This window comes from Sebastes umbrosus, chromosome 12 (assembly GCF_015220745.1).
Source record: "Sebastes umbrosus isolate fSebUmb1 chromosome 12, fSebUmb1.pri, whole genome shotgun sequence".
Lineage (NCBI taxonomy): Eukaryota > Metazoa > Chordata > Actinopteri > Perciformes > Sebastidae > Sebastes > Sebastes umbrosus.
Window position 1 is genome coordinate 16,171,674 of NC_051280.1, and position 16,673 is coordinate 16,188,346.

Here is a 16,673-nt window from a genome sequence, read left to right on the forward strand (position 1 = left end):
GTCTAATATGAATGTTTTCACATTAAATGTACATTAATTATTAAAAAACAAATTCAAGACAGCATGACTTATATTCACAAATTTAAAATTTATTATACCAAAGACAGGAACATCTGTGTTGTCTCTTTTCCATGTGGATATATTTGTTTGTATTACTGAACTTGACACAGTCATGCCGGTGATAACAGTTACTGTAGGAGGGAGGTGAGACTAATATTACGTGTGAGTGTCTGTGTGTGTGTGTGTATTTGTGTGTGTGTATGTATGTGTGTGCATGCAAGTGTGCATGCAAAGACCTGTCTATTAGTGTTCATTAGATACAGTGATGACTACAGGACATCACAATCAGACAAAGTGGAGCAAACCATGGCAACTCTGTTATATTGCATGGAATTTTGTTCTGACCTGCAATTGCACATAAACAGTTGTGTGTGTGTGTGTGTGTGTGTGTGTGTGTGTGTATGTGTGTGTATTTGTGGGTTTACGTTGTAAGATAAAGGGGGTGGAGGTGTGACACCTCCATAACAGCGAACTCTTGATGAACCTCACGTCCTCCCCACCACTAAAACCTTCACCGACATACAGGTACGTAGTTCCTTTAAAAGCATCAGTATACAACATTTCTCTTATTTACAATCATTGGAAAAAAAATCACCATTTCTCTCAGAGAAGATTAGTAAAAGTGACTGAGTCACCATAAAGAGTATGCAACTCCTAGGAGTTAGTATTTAAAATTTCTACAAAAAATTTCTATGCCATTTTACAGGCCGAGAGCCATGATTTACTGAAGAAATACAGTATTTTAAGTGTCCTATCTACAACAGTTAAGTGTGGTATTACTGGTGTACCATTCGACATAGTTCACTGATAATAAAAAGATTATGCGTCTCCGTTTTAAAAAGTTCTTTTCAGCAACTTCACTGCTTTCACATTAAAAGATATGGTAAGTTCTTACAAAACAAACAAACAAACCATGGAATTGTTATCCATATTAACAAGTGTTGTGGCGAGCTAATGCTATTGCAAAGAGACTAGTGTTGATTACATACTCAGCTGGTAGTCTAATGTAAAAACAATGTTCCACAGTCTGTGAGAAGGGCACAGCCATGGAGCTGTGTCCACCGGCTATTCAAGAGGGTCATTAAAGGGCTCGTTTGCTTGTTTTATTCTGTGAGTTGTTGGGTAAAAACGGGTGGATCGCGTTACAGTGCATGGTTCTTCAATGATGAGGCTGCGTAGAGCGAGGAAGGCCGTTTAGAAAAAGTATGATCCAACTTTTTTCATGTGCATTTTACAGCCTCTTCAGGAAACTTGTTTGTGTATACGGAAAATCAAACTGGTTAGGTCGATGGTAGAGTAGGCTTCTGTGCATGCTGCAGCTGGGAGGGTGATGAGGCTGGAGTTGGTGATGGTGGTGTTCAGAGAGGGGTGTCGTAGTAGTCTGTGGGCTGATCGGTCCCAGGCGGCTTCTGCTGCTTCTGCTGATGCTGCTTCATGATTTCCTTCACCTCCTCCTCCAGCTCAGGCGGGATGATGAACTGGTCGTCCGGATCGGGCTGGGCTGGAGCTGTGAAGTAACCCCCGGACTTCTTAGACGGGGCGTCGGCTGCCACCTCAATAAGGTTGTGACTCTTTTCCTGCCGTGCCACCGACCCATTGATCCTCCTCTTGCCCGCCAACTTTCCTCCGTCCCCGCCTCCTGCTCCAACTCCCTGCCAAGACTCATCTCTCTCCAGCCCGTTCTCAGCCTCACCGAGGCTCATGTCGATCCCGTCCTCCAGGGGCTCTGGGGTGCATGGCGGTGGAGGAGGCGGGGGCAGAGTCAGCAGGGTTCGCTCCTGGCTGGAGGACGAGGGTAATGATGTTTGGGGTGACGAGGAGGAAGAGGAGGACTCTGCTTTGAGGCAGTGGACGTCCGCCTCTACTTCCACACGACTCCCATTAGAGAAAACGCCAGCGATGGGCTCCTCGTCCTCGCTGTCCAGCCCATTGTCGGACAGGGCGCTGGAGAAGGTGGCACTAGACAGCTGCCTCTGGAAGGAGCCTGCTAAGCAGGCAGGATGGAGTGCACAGCAGCTGCGGGCAGAGGGCAGCTCTGAACCTGGGAACAGATACTGGCAGGGCTGGGTGGCGGCATGGGCCTGCTGGTGCTGCAGGGACAGCGAGTGGGCCTGATGGTGCAGGTGGAGGTGTGGATGGTGGGGCTGCTCGTGCAGCAGCACCAAGGAGCTCTGCGGCGGCTCATCAGACGAGGCCGTGGAGCCCACCTCGCTGCTCATCTCGCTGGTACTGATCTCGCTGCTGATTTCACTGCAGGAGGACGGCGGCACAGGGAGGGAGCCGTCCGAGGGCCGCTCCTTGATGGCGGAGGACGACGGGGGATAAGGGCCCAAGCCGGGGCTGGGAGGAGGCTGGGGAGGCTCAGAACAGCAGCAGGAGCAGCAGTCTTCGCTCACACTGAGCTGGACCACGACAGCGCTGAGGCTGTCTGTGCAGCCGTAGCCCTGCGCCAGCGTGCACAGCTTCTTAGCAGCAGCCAGGCCGTCCGGGACGTTTCGAACAGCCTCCACAGCCTCGGTGGGAGACACGGCGTCCCACAGGCCTCGGCTCCCCAGAATGAAGAACTCATCCTGGGGTGTGAGCGTGACTGTCTGCACGTAGGGACAAGGGATGACGGACGGGTAGAGGAAGGAGTAGCCCATGATTCGTGTAGAATCGGTCACGCCATTCACCTTGTTGTCCTGCGGAATAGAGCATAAACATCAATACAGTATTCATGCAGTGCGCTTCTGAAATTACATTTACATTAATGTACTCCACATTGATTTCGGCGACGCTTTCAAGCATCTCTACCTCAGTGATGATAGCCCTGTGCTGCCTGACCCTTCGGTATTCCTCCTCAATCCCCACATTTTGAAGCAGTGACAGTGAAAGCGGCTTTCCATCGCGGCACAGGATGGCCTTGCACTTGCCCACATTAGCAGCTGTGAGGGTGAAGCAGCCAGCGGGGTCAGTGGGGTCGTGGCGAATGTGACACAGAGCCGCTGAGCCACCTAGTTTCTGCCCCGCAGTCCCTAGTTTTCTAAGGTGGCAAAGAAAGACGGGACAGATTATAGTTTAGTGGATGATTTGTAACAAAAGAGGACAGCTAATAAAAACGGCTGTGGTGTACCTTTGCATGACGAGGAAGGTGTTGGTCATGTAGTCCTCTTCGCTCTTGGTCTTGTGTAGTTCTTCCGCTAACACGTCATTCATCGTGCACTGCAACAAGTAGGGCACCTCCACGTTCCTGTCCCCGTCAAACACACCGTATAGAGCCTCACGACTCCCGCAGAAACTGTTTACTGAAAGAGCCGCAACGCACAGTCTGGGAAGAAAACAAAAAGAAGGCCGTCACGTCATTGAGGCGTGTGCTCAGTGAGGAAACAATGAGGGCTTCAAAACTCCTATGTTCTCCACATATTGATCAAACTCACTAATAACCATGGAAACAATGCCTTCTACGATTCATTTGACTATACAGTAGGACCTCCGTCATCAAAGCAGATGTGCCTATTTAGCAGCACTTATATGGAAATGTGGAAACAATATGTGCAATTGTCTGAATCTCTTTTTTAGCATGCACATTAAAAGTGTCGAATTGGCAGTTTAGCCCATACAGAGATGTGTTGGCATGTGAGAACGCGTGATTCATTTTTTCAATCAGCTTCAATATTTCCTTTGTATGAGTCATCTGACTTTAACAATGTGCATTCTCAAGAGGTTTGGATTAGTGATGCTTCGCTGAACAAGTGTGATGGTGGTTGTTTTTTCATCACTGACTGAATTGAACTCACTTATTCTTGACGCCCGAGGCCTCTGTGTAACCATGACTCCACACAGCAGGCCCACCAGATGCCTCGTTCGATGAAAAGGTTGGAGGCGGATCAATACGGAAGCAGCGGATATTACTGAAAAACAACAAAACATGAAATAGATGACATTCACTGTAAAGTTACATGAGCTACTGATGGTATTCTATTCAGGGTATTTATACTGTATAGGGTGGTTTCTATCAGTGGCGGAAAGTAACTAAGTACATTTACTCAAGTACTGTACTTAAGTACAATTTTGAGGTACTTGTACTATACTTGAGTATTTCCATTTTCTGATACTTTATACCTCTACCCCACTACATATTGTACTTTTTACTCCAATACATTTATTTGTTAACATGAGTTACTTTGCAGATTCAGATTATTAATAAAAGAAAATATAAATCAACTACTAAATTAGGATATTATGGATTATATAAAGTACCTAAAATCAGCCCCACCTTAGTCATTAATGCATCAATAATTATAATCCAGTGATAATATGTTATTCTGAATTGGGCCGAGTACTTTTACTTTTGGTACTTTAAGTATATTTTGATGACAGTACCTTTGTACTTTTACTCTGGAGCATTACAACAGCAAGTAATATAACAGAAAACCCCAAAACAGTATATAAACAACAATAAAATGTAAACACACTGGCAGAGCAAATATTAAGCATGAGGAAAAAATTATAAAACACACCCTTGTGCAAAATGTAAGTTATAGTCACATTGTCAGATATAATTAAAGTAAAAAAAAAACTACAGAGAAAAACAGTGACATACTTGAGCTGCTCGAGGGTCTTGTGGTCCAGGTTAAGACGAGGGTTTCCAGTCAGGTCCAGCTCCTGAAGCTTGGGAGGCAGATTCTCTGGTAGCGTGATCTCACTCAGCTCATTACAGCTCAGATCCACACACTGACAACAGAGGAAGAGACAATCACACACATGCACACACAGTACGAGCTTGGGGGCTCATATACATAAACTGTGTATGTATTACTACTGTCTTACCTTCATCTCCATCAGCTGCATGACCTCAGGGAAGACTTCGATGGCGTTGGAGTGGGCAATGAGTGTGTGCATTCGCCGGCAATTCATGATGGTGGTGGGCACAGTCTTTAGCATGTTTCCACTCAGGTCCACCTCCTCCAGCTCCTCCAACTTGGCCATTTTACTGAAGATTGAGGGGAAAGCATTGGGTGAGTTGAGTATGTAAAATGTAGATTACTCGATTTGTCGAACGACAGAAAAATTTATTCATTTATAAAGTAAAACTGATCACGTTCTATGTTTCCAGTATCCCAAATGTGCAGATCTGCTGCCTATTTCATTCTTTAAATCCTTGTAAATTTAATCTTTTCAGGTTTTGGACTGTTAAGATTTGGACTCTTGGAAATTGTGTTGAACATTTTTAAAAACTATTTTATAGAGCTGTATATCGGCCAGCAATATATCGCTGATATATTGGTATCTGTGTATATGTTGCTGCCCTTACAGAGCATGTACTGTTGCATGCAGTATGCATACAATTGGGACATACTACTTCGTCATAACATTGCGCCTTGAGCTTTGACCCTCTTGCTCATATATCAGCTGTGCAGAGGATTGTGGGTCAGAATAGCCAGAAAAGCATGCTGGCTTGCATACTGCAAAATGCGACCGGATATAGTAGGACATCCTGGTATTTTTGGCATACTGCATTTGACATTGTATTAGGACATTCTAAATCTTTTTCCAGCATACTTAATAGTAAGGTAGTATGGGTATTGGAACACACAGACAGTATATAGAAAACCAAATTTAAGGGATCATTATCAAAAATGTTTGTTTATTTTATGTGTTTATGTAAAAATTATCGGACTGTTTTAACTCTCATATATCAGTATCGGCCTCAAAAATTCAGTATTCTCTAGACTAAATGATTAACAGATTAGTATATTATCAGCAGATGAATCGATAATGAAACTGAGTGAGTAGAGAGAAGAGCAAATGACAGCGTGAATTTACCTGGCCGGGAAGGTCTGGAGATGGTTGTAGGCCATGTGCAGAACACGAAGGTGTGTGTGGCCCGTTAGCAGGGGCACACACTTATCCGTCAGCCTGTTATTGGTCAGGTAGAGCTCCTGCAGGATGCTGTGGCTCTCCTCTGATAGGCTGGATGGCGGCAGGTGCTCCAGCTTGTTGGCCGACGCATTTACGCACCGTAAGCTGAAAGTAAAAATGAAAAGTACACATTCGTTTTTGTGCTCATTCAGGCAAGGATGTGATACACAGCAATGAGTCACTTTAATTACAAACTTCTACATGGCTTCCCACTTCTATAACCCCCCCATTAAAACCTTGTCCTGGTTGCTTGTTTTTTATTTGCCTGCCATCCTTGACCTTGGGTATCTTGTCCTCGATTAAAATCCTATTCATAATTTCTCGCCATTCATCCTCATATACCTGCATTTTTTTCCCCCTTTGCTTAATCTTCTTGAAAGATGACAAGTGCATTATCTGATAACAAACAAATCACTTCCAGCTGATGATGAATGCTACCTGTCAGATTTGAGGAACAGGTTGCAGGGCAGCTCCACCAGTTGATTGTGCTGTATGTCTAAAACCTCCAGCAGAGGGCGCTCCACTCTTTCAGGCAGCTTCTGCAACTGGTTATGTCCTGCACTCAGCTTCCTCAGACTGTTGCTGCAAAACAACCTGCGGCATGAAGAATATACAGATGGTTGGGTCAGTACTGAAACAATAAGGATAAACAAATAGACTCTGTAGAACCTACAGTGGTGTATGGATGTATAGATGTATAGATGTATAGATGTATGGATGTATAGATGTATAGATAGATGTATAGATAGATGTATAGATAGATAGATAGATAGATAGATAGATAGATAGATAGATAGATAGATAGATAGATAGATAGATAGATAGATAGATAGGCTTGTGAACGAGTGGACTTTAACTGAAGTAGGCATGAAACAGTAATGGAAATGAGGATAGTGCAGGCCAGGGGGAGGATGGGGGCGAGGATGATGATGTGGAAACAGAAAATAGCAGCGCCTCTAGTGGAGCCTGCAGCTGAAATTCATCATCCTGACACTTATTGGGTAAAAAATAAATCTGCAGACAACGAGGGGGACCAGAGGAAGAGGAGAAATGAAAAGAGAGAAGCAGAGGGAGGACGGTTGACAGAGCCGACGCCAGACAGAGCGAAGAGGAGGAAGTGAGCTGAATCTGACCTTCTGAAAGGCTATATAAAGGGGAAGAGAATGGGCGGAGGCTGCGGAGGTTACAGGCTATCTGTGTGATTTATGAGGCTCTATGGGGGATAGATGACTGGCCGGCAAAAGGGCAGGGAGAATAACGCAGCGCCGTACTCCATTTACAGGCTAACGGACACATTTGCTGGGAGAGAGAGACTCACCGCGCCGGGAGCTCAGTGATGAGGTTGTGGCTCATGTCCAGGACTTCCAGTTTCTTAGCTTCACACAGCCAGTCTGGCAAGGACTCCATATGGTTCCTACAGGAGGAGAGAGGGTGATGATGATAAATTATGTGCAGTTTGTAAAGCGAGATACCTAACATTGAGTATAAAGCACTGGGATGCTGCATGCTTTTAATTCCCAACAGTGCTGCTCTAAAAACGACATGGCAGCAACTTCAGTTTTGGCTTTTTCCCCCCATATTTTGTAATATTTCAGATTCACTTTATCAGGTAAGTGAAGTCTCAGACATGTTGCATTTCAGACAAAAAATGCAATAATAATTTCAACTCTCAACAGGTCCCAAAAGGATTTATAAATTAAAACAAATTCAAATAAATACAGCACTTAAAATTGAAGTAGAGTACTCTTTCTTTTTTGACTACAATGACAATCAAAGGTCACGTGACATATCAGGACTAACACAGTTAAAAAGTGACCTCTATAGACTGTATATAAAGATGGACGACATGACAACTCCGCAAAAGTGAAGCCAAAACATCTCGATCGCCCCGTGATGGCTGGCTGCAGTATAGGATTGGGCATGGGCCAAACTAACAAGTCAAAGTACACGTCAAATACATTTTTCCCAAAGATAGTTTTTGTCATTTAAGATAGTTCTTATTACACTATTCAACTGTTCATTATTCTGAGAAGTTTGTTTTTTATTAGTTATTTGATGATATAAAAAGGGGGCGAGACGTCATGACCGACGGCTGTGATTGACAGCTGCTCTGAGTGAAGTAGTTGTAGAGCCGGAGGCTCGGAAACTGTACGAGAGAGGAGATGTAACTTTAACTTTCCATAACAGTCACGAGTCATGTGTCAGTTTGATCGTACCTGTAGTTTTAGAGATATTATGGTTAGTTATTGTGTCTCTCTAGCCAAAGAGCTACCGTGCTGCTAACAAAGCAGCTAGGTGGCTCACACGAACAAGCTGTGGCCGTGCTCGGCTTGTGATTGGGTCAGGCGGTTGTGTGGGCGGGACCTTTGGGGGGGCCCTGCGCAGACTCTGGCTCCAAATGACGTTAAAATCTCAAGGTGGCAGCTCCCACATCCAGGATATTTTGGCAGACAGTCTATTGTGACCTCTAACATCAACATCTCACCACACTTTCAAAGATCAGTTTACCAGGTATTTGGCTACGCAGTTACAAGATCTTTAAAGCTAATTTTCTCACTTAACACTGAACAGCTGCTGCTCTTCGATTTAGTAGGGCAGAGCGGATGTACTGTAAATGAGCTACATTTCCAAAATACTTTTCTAATTAGAGCTGCATTCCCTTTTTGTGTGTGTACTTGTGGGATTTTTCTCACCTCGAGATGTCCATGTAACTAAGATTGGAGGGCACAGGACTGACATCCAGTCGTCGTAGCTCTGTGGGGAGAAATCCAAACACATTAACCTACAGCAAGGACAGACGCGGCCTATTACAAAAGCAGGGATAGGGGGAAAGGAGGGGAGCGTTTGGGAGGAGTGATGACACGTTAGAGAGGGCTGATGGGGAGAGAAAATGAGACTGCAGCACTGATGAGAAAATAGAGAGAGGGGCACGGGGTGAAATAAAGTTTTATAGGAAGAGAAAGCAGTGACATCTGTGAGGTGAGTTATGAGTTATTTTGATTTCAGTTTTGAGAGAGGAAGGTGATCTATCTTTTTCAACCACACATGAAGTCCTGCGTGCCAAACCCACCGTTGTTGGAGGCGTAGATGCCTTTGAGCAAGCAACCCTTGGCCTTGAGGCTGGCGATGCGGTTCCTCTCGCAGTGAAGCACCTCCAGTCTGGGGAAGACCGAGGCGTCTAGGTCCGTCAGCCTGTTGTCCCTCACGTCCAGCTGAGTTACGTGCCTCAGCAGGTCAGGCTCGTCTGGCACCATGCTGGAGATCTTATTCAACCTGACAGAGGGAGCAGAGAGGAGACAAAGGGTTCAGCTCCAATTGGATCAGGATGAACTGCACAGGCTGTGGCCTTTCCTACGAGGCAGGGAACATGCCTCAGGTGATGGCTGAGATGTTGTGCTGCAGCTTCTCCAGCTCTGTTTAGTACTCAGTTGTTCTGTGTACAACAGCGATGGAAGAAGTGTTTTTTGATTTAGTGTGTGTGTGTGTGAATTTGTTGCACTTCTGTCACCTAGTGGTGAGAGCTTACAATGTTCAAGCATTCAATTAATCATCTATGGCAAAAACTGATAAGACATAAATATATTATTCTGTTCCATATACAACTATCAGGATTTGATTTACTATATTCAGGCTTAAGCAACAGCTAAACACATAATTGCCCTGTTTGTCTTGATTGACAGGCATACATGAAGACTTTGTGATGAAACGAGGCTTTATGAAGAAAAACTGTAACTCTAAAAACAAAACAGACTTTCGAAAGCAGACATGTTGAAATAAAAACTTCTGGAATGAAATGAAAATGATAAGCCATAAACTATGTTAACTATGTGAAAAGAAGCAAGATAAAATAACATTTCACAATATTTTAACGAATTAAAAAAAATAATTGGATTATTTCGCAATTTCATAATTATAGATTTTGTGCCCATTACCTTGATTAGGGGAGCAACTAGTGATTGATTATTTTCATTTTTCGACTGATCTGTTAATATTTTTTTTCAATTGGTGGTAACTCTATAAAAGTATAATTTCCCAAAGCCCAAGATGACTTCTTCAAATATCTATAATCTATAATAAGTCCAAAACTCAAAGGTTTTGAATATGAAATGACAAGAAACTGAGAAAAGCAGCAAACTCTCACATTTGAGAAGCTCGAAACAGGAAATGTTTGCATTTGTGCGTGACAAGTGACTTAATCAATTAATCCATTATTAAAATTGTTGTGGATTAATTTTCTGATTAATCAACTCATCTAGATTTGAGATAGTTGATTGAGCAATTAGTCGATCAACAGCATATTTACCAGTGACAATTTTGATAATAAAACATTAATTTTAAGTAATTTTTCCATGAGAAGATTCTGACAATGTGCTGGTTCCAACCTCTGAAATGTGAAGTTTACTGTTTTTGTTTAACTCATATGATAGTAACTTAATATCTTTGGGTTTAGAATGGTTGTTCGCACAAAAAATGCATTTTAAAGAAGTCATCTTTGCAGACCAAACAACTAATCAATTAATTGCATTTGTCAGATTGATCAATAAGCAGAAACAAACAGCTCATCATCCTTATCAGAGATACCAAGTGATCTTTGCCCAAACAGGAATGCTGGAAAATGTATTGACTGACCTCGTCTGAGCAAAGTCAGAAAGGTTGAAGTATTAACTGGAAAATAGTGCAAGTCACTGCAGCTGTGTGCTTTTGCAGACAATGGGAAGACACCTGATGGAGCCACTAAAGGCAAATGATTTCCTTATTCCATGCTGCCTGGCTGTATGCTGATGTTCTGGCTTCCTCTTGCTGTTTTTGTTTCTATCATTAGTGGGATAACATGTGTCATGGAGTACATTGCTTTGGAAAAAAAAGCATGACTAAGGACTTTAAGCGATCTTGACTAGGGCTGCCCCCTCTTAGTTGATTATAGGGATGTCACGATACCAGAAATCTAGTAGTCGATACCAATACCAGTGAATTTCCATGATTCTTGATACCAAATTCGATACCCCGGTAAAAAAAAAAAGTCCTATGTAATGTGTACGTGTCTATATGTATCCTCAGATTGCAGGCAGTAGTTTAAATTCAATGACATGGTGACATTTCACTGAGTATAGGCTACCAGAGGCGGGACCAAGTCATTATTTTGCAAGTCACAAGTAAGTCTCAAGTCTGTGACTCAAGTCCCAAATCAGATCCCGAGTCCAAGACAAGCCATGTGTCCTCTTCATCAAATGTATTGTCATTTTAACAGCAGAGTAACTGGATCCAACTGGTGCTCAGTAACATTACGTTAGTTCATCATGGTTTTCTCCTGAAACTTGATTGGATGCTGTTGGATTGGTTGAAACAAAGTGGATCTGGGGAGTTAAGTGTAAGATAATCAAATGCCAGTCCCAATAACATTCACCAGAAATAAAGAGACCAGAGTTCAATAAAAAAAGAGATTTAGCAATAAGCAACAAAAGATAGAAATTCAGTTTGTTCAGTTTAGTTTTTCCCCCCACGAGTGAATCCTCTTCTCAAACATAGAGGATCTCTGCATCTCTGGATCTCGCTGCTGCATGGCAATGTTGTGTGTGTGTCAGACTCCGACAGAGAGCAGAGAACAGAAGCAGCTACATTTGGCGCTTGACGGGTGTTCATTTTGGACTCTGCAGGCATCGGTAGGGTAGAAAACGAGTACCGTCACGTTTTTTAGAATTTTGGCATCGACTTGGTACCGAAGTATCAGTTCTCGTGACATCCCTAGTCGATTAGTCAACTAATCAGTCGTTTTGGTCTTTGTCGACTAAGATTTCTTTAGTCAATTAGTCGTTTTTTATACTTATGTCTTATTTCCAAGAAACTTATGAGCACATCTCTGGTAAACACAAGATTTAAAGTGGTGCTTTTGTGTGATTCTTTAAGAAGAAACTAAGTTTTACAGATCTGTCAATTAAATCAACTAAGCAATTAGTCGACAAAATTGTACTAGTGTTAGTCGACTAAGAATTTCTTTGATCGAGGACAGCCCTATTCTTGACAAAGTTGTCAAGTTGATTCATATAACCCTTAACATAATATCCCAATCATGTTTTTTTAAAAATATTTGTAATAATCTACCTAAATTGCCGTACCTTAGATCGATGTGTTTGACACGGAGCAGTCGGAAGTTCTGCAGGGTGAGTGTTTCCAGGTTGTTTCCAGCCATGCACAGCTTCTCCATGGAGGCCAACTGCTCCAGCACCTGTGGCACGTGGTTGAACTGGTTGAAGGAAAGTCCCAAGTAACTTAGCCTCTGGAGGGAACCCAGCTCATTGGGCAGCTCATCCAGACTGTTGCCATCCAACAGGAACGTCTGCAAACTGATAGAGGAACACGAGGTTTGACGATTGACCTCACTCGTGAAAAAGGCGAAAGGCAAGATGGGAATTCAACAAAGAATTTCTTTTTAATTGTTCAGATAGTGTAGCTCAGGATCAATGACGTTGTGCCAACTTGCTCCACAATTTCAGCATTCATAATCAGTACACTTAATGTCCAGCAGATGGCAGAAGCGGCATAAATGCCCTACTGGCCACTGCAGGAATTTACAGGCATACCAGATCATTCCTGCAGATTAACTTCTCATCTAACCCTGCTTCAACACACATACCTGTGAATTAAAGCAGTTTAAAGCACATGTACTATCCATGAGTCAGTGCTGACCCAGCTACTAAATGACTGCTTTAGTCTATGTAGTCATGGTGGGGTAAATTATGCCTAATAATGCATGGATTATAAAGTTTAAGACCCTTTTAAATATGTTTTACATTTTTGCTGACGCTCCTTTAAAGAGTGAGTAGAAGGGCTTTTCCATAGGCGAGGAGACTGATACTGGAGCTCAATCAAAACTTCAAATGTTCTGAGCATTCCCATGAGAAGAAATTGGTTTTCAGCCAGCAAAATCTGATTTGTTCCATCCTCTTGAAAGTATTGGCATAGAAATACAAATCTGTGATTATTTTGAGGGACAGAGTAACAATTTCACCAAGTAGGCCTAATATCAGTCCTCAGCCACCAGAACCAATTGACATAATTCATTTAAAAAAATGTAATTCAGTGGTCCACCAATGAGACGTTGATGTTTTATTGGCAATGGAGTCCTCGAGAGAAATGTGAGATAAATTGTCAAAGAAAAGCTAAAGTGTGCACCAAAATGCAAAAGGAGATGTATTCTCCACAACAGATTGGCTCAATAACAAGCTGAGCAAACTTTATAGAGAATATGTACTGTAGGTAACGTTTGACTTGCATAGACTAGCAATTAAACAGACCAGGGACCAGATGATCTGTACAAGTTGTGTTACTGTTTGCTCACATGTTGAAACTAGCAAAGTACACCGTGGTGGTTGTTATGCCGTGTACTTGTTGCTAGGTAACTCCCACATTTAGCTGGTTGGTGAAAAGGTTCACTGGTTTCCCACCCAGCCCAGAGATGGCATCAATGCAAGCAAGCACTGGCCCCGACTCAGCAGTAAAGAGCCGGCACAATAAGTCAAAGTGGAAGGATAATTACCAGCATCAGTAGGGAGCGGTAAGGTAAACACCAAAAGAATCAGTAGTAGAATAACCAGAAAAGGAAGAACAACTAAAGTGTATTTAGAATAGGGCTACAATATGCCTAGACTTTAGATTATAGGTATATTCAGCCTCCGAGTTTAGCAAAGATTTAGATCTTGCAACATAAATACCGTTGATTTTCATCATAGTTTACATCAGGGGTCCGTTCCATAAAGCGAGTTTAATTTGACAAATATGCCAGGCTTATATTCGTTAGTCTGACTCATTTACAGTTGATTTGGTTCCATAAAGCAAATTCAACTTAGTTCAAGATCAGATACTATGGCAACTTATGCTGGGAAACTCCCCTGGCTAACTGTCAGGCTAAGAGTTCCTCTAACACTGACCTGACGGGAAAGCAATGATTTTACCACTGACTTTATGGAGTGATGACATATTATTTGACTGTATTAACCACTATCAGTCAAAAATTATAAAAAATCAACTTAAAATAAATAAAATTATACAATGATAAATGATAAGATATTTGTTTAAATGATATGGTATGTTATATGAAACGTTTAGGCTTATGCTACAAAAATAAGTCTCAATCTAAATGACCCCGATAGAATGATAATAGCTACTAGGGCTGTCAATCAATTAAAAATATTGAATCGCAATTAATTGCATGATTGTCCATAGTTAATCGCGATTAATCACATTTTTTATCTGTTCAAAATGTCCAGAAATCCTCAAAGGTACTGCATTTAGCATAAAAAATATGCTCAAATCATGACATGGCAAGCTCAAGCCCAACAGGCAACAACAGCTGTCAGTGTGTCAGTGTGCTGATTTGACTATGATTTGCCCCAAACTGCATGTGATTATTATAAAGTGGGCATGTCTGTAAAGGGGAGACTCGTGGGTACCCATAGAACCCATTTTCATTCACATATCTTGAAGTCAAGGTCAAGGGACCCCTTTGAAAATGGCCATGACAGTTTTTCCTCGCCAAAATTTAGATTGATGATTGACTGATTGCGTGAACTTGAATTGACCTTTACAGAACCGCTTTAGCCCCGACTGATTTGTTAGGTTCATTCAAGTCAAGTTTTGGACTTTAAGCCCCACTTTTCTTAGCTCGCTTTATGGAACGTGCCTCAGGTCTGTATCCTCAATAACTTCCTTGTGTTACTTACTTGGTCATGGCTCCCACAGAGCTGGGGACACAGGTCAGGTAATTACAGCTGAGGTTGACCTCCGTGAGTGTGGGGATGTCACAGATGGCCGGGGGGAACTGAGCAAGGTGGTTGTTAGACAGGTTGAGGCTTCGCAGACGAGAGAATCTGTAAATAGAGGATGAACGTATTAACTAACGACAAATTAGGAAAAGGAGAAGAGAAGAGAAGAGAAGAGAAGAGAAGAGAAGAGAAGAGAAGAGAAGAGAAGAGAGTATGAGCGAGTGATTGGAGATGTAGTTGTATCTTGTCAACATGAATATTGCAAGAGAGTGGAAGATATTCATAAATATATTAATGAATATATCTTAATGGGCAATGTAGCAAAGTATAGCTTACACTGAATTTGTTTAAGTGAAAAACCCACAGTTAGATTCAACCCACCCTAAAACCTTCACATTTGATTGTTGAGAAAACAAGCGCAGCATGTGACGTCTGTGTTGTTCATTCAAACACCAGTGACCAGTGGCATTTGGCGTGGTGTCCTATGGCAGAGCGGTGACCTTCAGAGGGGTTAGCCCCTCAGGGAGGGAGGAAGGGAGGGAGGGAGCCAAGGGAACAAGCAAAGCAGGGGAAATGACTCCCTCTGTCTTTATTTATCCATCTACACACAAACAGACACACACATGGGACCTGTTATCACCTATCATGTGCACAGCGAGAGCAGCTATGGTGAGCCGGAGATGGCATTGCGCCATATTAGCACCGCGGGCTGGAGCAGCTGCTTAAACTGGCACTACTTGATTTACCTCCCTTTGTACACACACACACAGGTTACACACACTTGCACACACTATACATCATGGTGATGGAGGAAAAGGCAACGGAGACGTCAGGGCTATTGATTAGGGTGGCCGAGTAATTCCAGCTGAGGGTGACTCCTGCAGGCGGTGGGTGGGGGGTGCGTGTGGGAAAATGTCGTTACACCATTAAATCAACCCCTGCAATGTGCTGAGTAATGCTCACACTCTCTCCTTGTCTGTGTCATGCTCTGTCATCCTGTCCTATCATGCTATTCTCTTTTCCTTAGTCATTTCCTGGTGTATTTAAAGCTGCACTCATTATGTTTTACATGGTCAATGGATCAACGGACTATAAGTTTTGCTCTTAGTCACGCTCCACAGAGAATTATCCCACAAATGCGCAGTTCCCCTCGGCTCTGCAAGGCCTTTTAGCCTCTTTTTGCCTCATTGTTTTGGTTTTCCACCCCACATATTTCACATTTATTAACCCAATCTCCAGCCGCTTTATTCTTTCAGCAAAAAAGTTCTGATAAATCGACTGTAAGCTACCTGCCCGGCGCCAAATGGCAGAAATACAAAGTCAACAACTAGCTGGTAAACATAATAGATTGCTGCAAGAATGAGTCCTAAAACCCGGAAATAAGTTAGCATTTTAGCACTTCCAGTTTCCTCGTCTGGAAGTCAATGGTTTTTTGAATGGGTTTTTAGTTAGACGCCTGAGATAAGGTCTGTGGTTAACACAAGCTGAAGAGATTTTAATGTTTTGTTCTACGATATAAAAAAAAGGCATTAAATAACCCACTTGTGAATTTCAAAGCTTTTACATGTCTAAAAAAAGGCAGTTGCTAACAAGTTGATAAAATATGTCATCCCTGCAGCACTCTAGAGAGCTTCTAGCAAGCTGAAGACCCAGATATTTTTTGTTGAAGCTGAAGCTCCCAAAACAGGAGCGGATATGGAGTTACATTCATCAAGTGGACAGAAACAAATCAAAGGCTAACGCTGTTCGGTGTAAATTAGCAACTTTATAAGGTGATAATATGTCAATGCTGTGACCAAAAAAATCAGTTAAAGGTGCAGTGTGCAGGATCTGGTGGCATCTAGCGGTGAGGTTGCAGATTGCAACCAACTGAAACTTCTCCCATGTGCCAAGCGTGCAGGGGGAAAACGTGAATGTCCCTATCTAGAGCCAGTGTTTGGTTTGTCTGTTCTG

At 42.6% G+C, this 16,673-nt stretch overlaps 1 protein-coding gene across 2 annotated transcripts in view; it reads right to left on the reverse strand.

Annotated features, from left to right (window-relative positions):
- Nucleotides 1-68: 68 nt before the first annotated feature.
- Nucleotides 69-16,673, reverse strand: part of phlpp1 (PH domain and leucine rich repeat protein phosphatase 1) — a 54,476-nt gene continuing 37,871 nt past the window's right edge. For both annotated transcript variants that reach the window (XM_037787596.1, XM_037787595.1), the window contains 13 exons: nt 14,679-14,825; nt 12,075-12,302; nt 9,032-9,234; nt 8,655-8,715; nt 7,280-7,375; nt 6,400-6,555; nt 5,866-6,066; nt 4,870-5,032; nt 4,643-4,773; nt 3,837-3,950; nt 3,173-3,367; nt 2,854-3,082; nt 69-2,741 (listed from right to left, as the gene is read on the reverse strand). In XM_037787596.1, coding sequence (XP_037643524.1) covers nt 1,419-2,741; nt 2,854-3,082; nt 3,173-3,367; nt 3,837-3,950; nt 4,643-4,773; nt 4,870-5,032; nt 5,866-6,066; nt 6,400-6,555; nt 7,280-7,375; nt 8,655-8,715; nt 9,032-9,234; nt 12,075-12,302; nt 14,679-14,825 — 3,247 coding nt within the window. In that variant the 3' untranslated portion in view covers nt 69-1,418. The remainder of the gene's footprint in view (nt 2,742-2,853; nt 3,083-3,172; nt 3,368-3,836; nt 3,951-4,642; nt 4,774-4,869; nt 5,033-5,865; nt 6,067-6,399; nt 6,556-7,279; nt 7,376-8,654; nt 8,716-9,031; nt 9,235-12,074; nt 12,303-14,678; nt 14,826-16,673) is intronic.